The sequence below is a fragment of the Vitis riparia genome, chromosome 8 (genome assembly GCF_004353265.1).
Source record: "Vitis riparia cultivar Riparia Gloire de Montpellier isolate 1030 chromosome 8, EGFV_Vit.rip_1.0, whole genome shotgun sequence".
NCBI lineage: Eukaryota > Viridiplantae > Streptophyta > Magnoliopsida > Vitales > Vitaceae > Vitis > Vitis riparia.
This window is the reverse complement of record NC_048438.1, coordinates 12,051,957-12,058,831: the sequence shown is the minus strand read 5'-3', so window position 1 is coordinate 12,058,831 and position 6,875 is coordinate 12,051,957. Positions and strand designations below refer to the sequence as shown.

The window sequence follows — 6,875 nt, the reverse complement described above, 5'->3', positions numbered from 1 at the left end:
AGGGAATAAGATTGATAGCAGATTATACATCTTTGTCAAAGTTTAAGTTTTGAGGTTTATATATACTCATAATTACTCTTAAAATATAATCAATAAATCTTTTTTATTGAAAAGAATCAATCCTGATATTTTGAGATTCAAATAAAAAAATCGTTCAAAAATTCACTGTGAATAACAATAGTTAATGGTCCGAATTTGTACTTGAAAATCCACGTTTGTTTGGTTTTTCATGACTCACGTATGGAGAAATTTCGCTCAAATATCGAGTGTGGGTAAGGCAAATATTTGAGTTGTAGTGGATATTTCGGCACGTTGATCTAGTTCAGTCCCCAGCGTCAGCTATTTTCTCTTAAATGTTAATCAATTGGGCCAAAGGGAGAAGGCAAACGTACCTACTCATGAGTCCATGACTTAGCCAACATGTGCTATTGTGGTGTTCCATATTAAATCCACCGGTTTTTCTTTTTAAATTTCCCATGTGGGGGTTGCGAGCACCCAAATGAAAATCATGGAAACACAACTTTGGGGCAAGATTCAAACAGGGTTCAAGGATATGAGATGAAATGGCTCCAACCGCTAGCCAAACCTCTTTTAATGTTAAATCATATATGTAATTATCTTAATTTTTACTTATAAATTTTAATTATTTATAAGACCAATATTAATTTACAAATAAAATTATGAATATCTTTAAATAAAAAATATGTATACATATATTACTCTTTTTTTTATATATATATTTCTTTTAAATCTAAACTAAATATATCATAAATTTAATATTCATGTGTTTTTAAATTCCATATATTACTATACAATGTCACAAAATATATTATACATATATTATTTATTTAAAAAACAATTTGAATATATGCATTATTTTTTATTTTATCATTTTTTGAAATTTTTCTTAATATTTTTATAAGTTTTCATCAATTTTATTTTATCCATAATTTTTTTATCAAAATTTTTACTGATATATTCGTAAAATCCAACTACTCGCATATCTATAAAAACTAATATTTTCATCATTATTTGAAATAAGAAAAATAGGAATATATCAACTAAGATGTAATGTAAAGGTGAAATTAATAATATTTTTTATTTAGAATTTCATTTATTATTATTTTTCTTTCAACTTATTCTTTTACCTTATATTATTATTATTATTAAGTTGATAATAATAACAATGATAATAATTTTTAAAATTAATAACATTAACAAGATAATAATATTAATAATAGTAATTATAAAATTAATAATATTAATTTTATGAGTAATGGTATGAAAATAATATAAAGAAATAGAAGAAAATACAAATAATAAAATTGAAAAGATAAAAAGTGGTAATTTTCAAAATAGTTAAAGAATCAAATATTTTTCACAACAATTACATAAAAAGTTAAAGCTCATGGGAATGACATATGCCATACAACGGCTAGTAAGCACAATTTTCCCTAATTTTTAATGCCAGATCATTTTTACATTACATAATATCACTAACATTTTGTCAATGGGTTATATCGATACACTACACCCATACTTTGAATTGGACACGTGACTCACGAGCCACGCCTAATATCCAAATCAAAGAGCTGTTCATTTACACGTGTCGCAGATTGACATGTAACATCTTCATGAGGCATCTTATTCCAAATATAAAATAAAATTACAAAATGGTAACTTTTGAACAGTCCCAACGGCTAAAAAATCCTCATACGCCGAGACCTGTAAAACCTAATTTAAAGCCGTTGGATTAACAAAGATCCAACGGTCGAAATTTTCAAAAAAATAAGACCGTTGGAAGAGCGGTTCCATCAACTTCAAAAGGGGGTTCAAGATCTCGCGTTCCATTGCTCATCAACACAACCCTAAAGAAAGTAGAAACACACAGAGAGATCTAGAGAGAGAAAGCAAGAGAGTTTTAGAGAGAGAGAGAGAGAGTTGCGCTTGGAGGGTGGCGACTACAGAGGAAGGAGGAGGAGCAGGGGTAGGAGGAGGAGGATCGCCCAGTGGTCGCCTACACTCGCTCTGGTCATCGTTGTTTTCGAGATTTGTAGGTGTTCTTGGGCAAATCAATACCAGTAATCAACCATCTGAAATGGCTTCAAGACCCATTGTTCCGCAGCACCATCAACCCAGAGGTATTTTTTCTCTCATTCTCTTAATGGGTTTTTCTTGGTGTCGTCTGAATCTTCTTCTTATGGGTTTTCTTTGTTTGGCTTGGAACAAAATTGGAAGGAAGTAATAGAAGATGGAGTTTTCAATTTTACTATTACTTTCTGAAAGTTGGTCTGATTTCCGATTGAGGAAAACTCACGTTATGTAGTAAGGCTTTTGATATTGAAAATTGGATTTGTTTTCTCTTTCTCTTTTCCCACCCTTTTCTCACGAGAGAAACGGCACATTATTGTTTTGATCAATAGACGCCTATTGGTATGGAGGGTTTTAAAGGTTTGTTTAATACCGATTTGTTTATTCGGAACCAAGGATCTGATGATTCTTGGTGCTTACTTTTATTTTAATATTTTCTACTTCCTTTTCTTGAAAAACATCGGGTCTTGTTTGGTTTTCAGGGGTTTTTTCCCCTTGAAATATCTCTTGTTCTATGGCATTTCTCTCTATTTTATTTGGTTTCCGTTGATTTGCATCATCTTTTGTTAGAAATAACAATAATAGTTGAAAAAAATAATCTCGTCTGATTCTATTTTTGGCTCTCAGAAATATAAAACAAATCACTGAAGGTTAATGGGTTTCTTTCATTTCTTGAAAATTTTGTGAACATGTTGCTACTCTTTAACTCTTCTGTTGATTTGGGGATTCTGATTTTAACTTTTCTATCATGATGTTTCTTCACGAATTTATAGGTGAGGCATTAGCTGGGGATGGTAAGCAGAGGAAAAACGGGGCGGCTGAAGGGAGAAACCGCCGAGCACTAGGCGACATTGGTAATCTTGTAACTGTTAGAGGAGTAGATGGCAAGCCACAGCCTCAGATCTCTCGTCCTGTTACTAGGTTTGTTTCTCTCAGTGTTACGTGGAAGAACTCTTCTATATCAGTTTTGGTCCCTTTCGTTGATTTTTTCCCCCTTCTGTTCTTATAGAAGTTTCTGCGCTCAATTACTTGCAAATGCACAAGCAGCTGCAGCAGCTGAAAATAACAAGGTTTGTCTATCAAAACAACCTTATTTCTTGCATTTTTCTTTCTCATTATTGAACTTCAGAATTTGAACCATTTCTGATTGTGCATTTTGTGATTCTTCAATTTGCAGAAAGCAGTCTGTGTTAACGTTGATGGAGCTCCCATCATCACCGATGGAGGGGCAGCAGGCAAAGCACCTGTGGCAGCAAAGGCGGCAGCCCAGAAGAAAGTCACAATTAAGCCAAAGCCTGAACAAGTGATTGAGATTAGCCCAGATTCGGAAGAGGTTAAGCAAGAGAAGCCTGTGAGCAAGAAAAAGGGCAGAGAAGGTTCATCAAAGAAAAATGTTAAAACCATGACTTCTATCCTTACTGCTAGGAGCAAGGTAAATTTCTTTAATATCTCTTCAAAGTTGGTTTTGATTATTGGCAGCTTTTCTGGGTTTTTTTAATTTGGGTTCTAATTCAATCACATTGCAGGTAGCTTGTGGCTTGACCAATAAACCAAAGGAGCAGATTGTTGACATTGATGCAGCAGATGCTGGTAATGACCTGGCTGCAGTGGAATATGTGGAGGACATTTACAAGTTCTATAAATTGATTGAGGTATGTGACTGTTCATCTCTTTCAGTTTACTCTCCCTCTGTGTAGATTTAAGTGACTAATATTTGTGCGTACTTAATATTGCAGAGCGAGAGCCAAGTTCATGACTATATGGATTCCCAAGCCGAGATAAATGAGAAGATGAGAGCCATCTTGGTGGACTGGTTGATTGAAGTTCACCACAAATTTGAGCTTATGCCAGAGACTCTGTACCTCACAATCAACATTGTTGATCGTTTCCTTTCAATCAAGACTGTGCCAAGAAGGGAACTGCAGTTGGTGGGCATCAGTGCTATGCTTATGGCCTCCAAATATGAAGAAATTTGGGCCCCAGAGGTTTGTTTTCTAGATCAGTTTCTTCTCTTCTAGTGAATTTGATAGCCAAAATGTACAATTCATTTAGCTAATTGTATGATGAACCGTAATTGGCAGGTGAATGACTTCGTTTGCATCTCAGACAGAGCATACACGCATCAACAAATACTGATGATGGAGAAAGCCATACTGGGCAAGCTGGAATGGACCTTGACAGTCCCCACACCTTATGTTTTCCTTGTCCGATTCGTTAAGGCCTCGATCCCTGATACGCAGGTTAGACATCTTGTCATTATTCGGATGCAGTCGCTCTCCAGATTCATGAATTTTCCTATAAATTTTATTTATTTTGTCTGTTTGTCTTCTTCATCACACATAGATGGAACACATGGTCTATTTCTTTGCTGAGCTTGGATTGACTAATTATGTCACCATGATGTACTGCCCATCAATGCTTGCTGCCTCAGCAGTCTATGCTGCTAGGTGCACCCTGAGCAAGAGCCCTGTTTGGGATGAAACACTGAAAGTTCACACGGGTTACTCAGAGACACAGCTGCTGTTAGTGAACTAAAAACCCTTACTTTTTTTTTTTTTTTTTGCTAATGGGGTGTGTTCTAATTTTTTATTCCTTCTTCCCAAACAGTGGTTGTGCCAAGCTCCTTGTGAGTTTCCACTCCATTGCTGCAGAGAACAAGCTTAAGGTGGTGTACAGAAAGTATTCCCAGCCTCAGCGAAGTGGGGTATCACTCCTTCCACCTGCAAAATCTCTCTTGGCTGCATCATGAAGAGGACCACAATTTGGAGTTGGTGGTGTGATCCACCTGTTTTTCAATCACATTTCCGTTATGTGAGGAATGGATCATTGGCCTGTGATGATCTTCTTCAGGGGGTGGCATCTCTTGTGTTTGTTTGGTACTAATTTGACATTTTCTAGGTTTAGTTAATTACCCTAAATTGTGGTTTGCCATACAGAAAATTCAAATTAAATTTATCCATTTAGTTTTAAGAATTTGTTTGTTTTTTTTTTTTTTTTGGTCTTTGTGTATGGGCCCAACAGCAGTGTTAAAATGGATCCTCTGATTTTTTATCAGTTGTAATGGATACCAGCAATCCCGCTGAAAATCAATGAATTCATGTTATGGGACATAGAGAGAATTTGAAGGAAAATTTTCTTCTTCCCTTTTTTTTTTTTTCCCTTTTTGATGCTGCTTTTTAATGAAATTTTGATTCCTTGAGACTCTAGTAATTTTTGTCTCCTTTTCAGGGCCTTGTGATATTTTTAAGCGCCTTATTTTCAATACCCTCTTTTATCCCCTTTGGTTGATGAAAATGAAAATTCAATCTACCTAAGGTTTGGTTCTCATTCAAAAGTTTTTAAATCTTTTTTCCCCCACGTTTTCTGGGCCACATGAGTTCTTTTTTTTCCCCAGCACTGCAGAAGAAGAAAACCTTCCCAGCACTGCACCAGGTTAATTTTTTATTTGATTCATTGGTAATTTTTTCTTGGCTTTTTGTTTCTATAAATTCAATCATATTGCTGGGGGGGTGTGGGTTTGAGAATAAACAGAAGGAGCAGGGTTGCATTATCTAGACTGAATAGAGAGTAAACCCTCTAATTATTACATAGGTGGTGAATCAGAATCACAACATACATATGGCTTATCTAGACTGAATAGAGAGTAGTAACCCTCTAATTATTACATAGGTGGTGAATCAGAATCCATAAGACGGGTTTAGAATATTTCAGATATTCAAGAGCCGTGAGGATAGGAGTTTCTGGCGAAAAGTTATAAGATGAGCACGTAATTTGTCTGGAGGTGGTAAGAGCTCTTTCACCCACGGAACGCTAAGATAGGCCTTGAACCATGCGCTCAAAGCAGGGAAAGATGTTTCATCAACCAACTTTAAACCAGTAATGTCTTCGATAAAGGGTAACCAGTATGGAATCCAACCACATACGATATCCAAAAACCCAACTGACTCTCTCCCCCAAAAAACTTTTTCCCTTCAAGTTGTTTTTCCAGAATTCTGAGTTCTTCTATTGCTTTTTCCTTCGACTTTTCTTGCTCATCCCCCCCCTCGTTTCCGAAGACTCCAGGTATTGTAGTCCAACACTGAAACAAGTTGAAAACCAAAAACAGAATCACTACATATGCCGCCATAATAGTACGGAAATAATAACCAGTAATGATAGAGGGTGTTACCTTTTCGTCCACAAATTTAGCCCAAAACGGTGCCATGGCTCTTTCGTATGGATCTTCTGGCAACAAGGGATTCTGTTTCCATGTCTCATCAATGTATTCAAGAATGACGAGTGATTCAGGGATGGATTTTCCTCCATGCAAAAGCACTGGGATTTTCTTGTGGATCGGATTGTGAGTGAGAAGGCGTTGGCTCTTGTTTAAGAGATCTTCGTCTATGCATTTATAGCAAATTCCTTTGCATTTCAAGGCCCATTCAATTCTCAGAGCCAGAGGACTTGCCCACATCCCAAGCAGTGTCACCTCTTCCCTTGCCATGCTTTGCTTTGTTTTTCCTCTTCTTCACCAAGATTGCATGTTATAAGCTTCCAACTCTCCTAATCCTTTCGTTTTGATGTTGGAGATAAAAATGTCGCCGCACATGCAACATTGGTAGACTTTTTTGGAGATAAAAATGTCGCCACACGTGCAACATTGGTAGACTTCTACTAAGCCTCCAATGTAGACTCTTTGCATTTTAAAAATTGTGGACATTTTAACATTGATTTTATTTGAAGTGTTTTTCTTTTAATAAGAGGGTTTTTCTTATAAATATTTAAAAATGTTGCCACACATGCAA

At 35.9% G+C, this 6,875-nt stretch overlaps 2 protein-coding genes across 2 annotated transcripts; one reads left to right on the top strand and one right to left on the bottom strand.

The window, feature by feature from the left end:
• The first annotated feature begins 1,866 nt into the window (after nt 1-1,866).
• LOC117921208 (G2/mitotic-specific cyclin S13-7-like) lies at nt 1,867-5,222 on the top strand. The gene is made up of 9 exons (XM_034839041.1): nt 1,867-2,141; nt 2,865-3,012; nt 3,101-3,161; nt 3,269-3,523; nt 3,618-3,743; nt 3,828-4,076; nt 4,173-4,331; nt 4,435-4,613; nt 4,699-5,222. The coding sequence occupies exons 1-9, from the start codon at nt 2,099-2,101 to the stop codon at nt 4,838-4,840; spliced, it is 1,362 nt and encodes a 453-aa protein (XP_034694932.1). The 5' UTR covers nt 1,867-2,098; the 3' UTR covers nt 4,841-5,222.
• Nucleotides 5,223-5,607: 385 nt separating this feature from the next.
• Nucleotides 5,608-6,623, bottom strand: LOC117921209 (glutathione S-transferase U7-like). Its single transcript, XM_034839042.1, has 2 exons — nt 6,260-6,623; nt 5,608-6,169 (listed from the first exon to the last, which is right to left on the bottom strand). Exons 1-2 carry the CDS (start codon nt 6,572-6,574, stop codon nt 5,960-5,962), a joined length of 525 nt encoding a protein of 174 aa, XP_034694933.1. The 5' UTR covers nt 6,575-6,623; the 3' UTR covers nt 5,608-5,959.
• Nucleotides 6,624-6,875: the final 252 nt, after the last annotated feature.

What these genes read in the sequence shown, in the direction of transcription:
- LOC117921209 (XM_034839042.1), bottom strand. Translation starts at nt 6,574, where the DNA reads ATGGCAAGGGAAGAGGTGACACTGCTTGGGATGTGGGCAAGTCCTCTG. An exon ending in CTAAATTTGTGGACGAAAAG is followed by an intron (nt 6,170 to 6,259) that starts GTAACACCCTCT and finishes AACTTGTTTCAG; the next exon opens with TGTTGGACTACAATACCTGG.
- LOC117921208 (XM_034839041.1), top strand. Translation starts at nt 2,099, where the DNA reads ATGGCTTCAAGACCCATTGTTCCGCAGCACCATCAACCCAGAG. An exon ending in AGTTCTATAAATTGATTGAG is followed by an intron (nt 3,744 to 3,827) that starts GTATGTGACTGT and finishes TTAATATTGCAG; the next exon opens with AGCGAGAGCCAAGTTCATGA. An exon ending in CCTCGATCCCTGATACGCAG is followed by an intron (nt 4,332 to 4,434) that starts GTTAGACATCTT and finishes CATCACACATAG; the next exon opens with ATGGAACACATGGTCTATTT.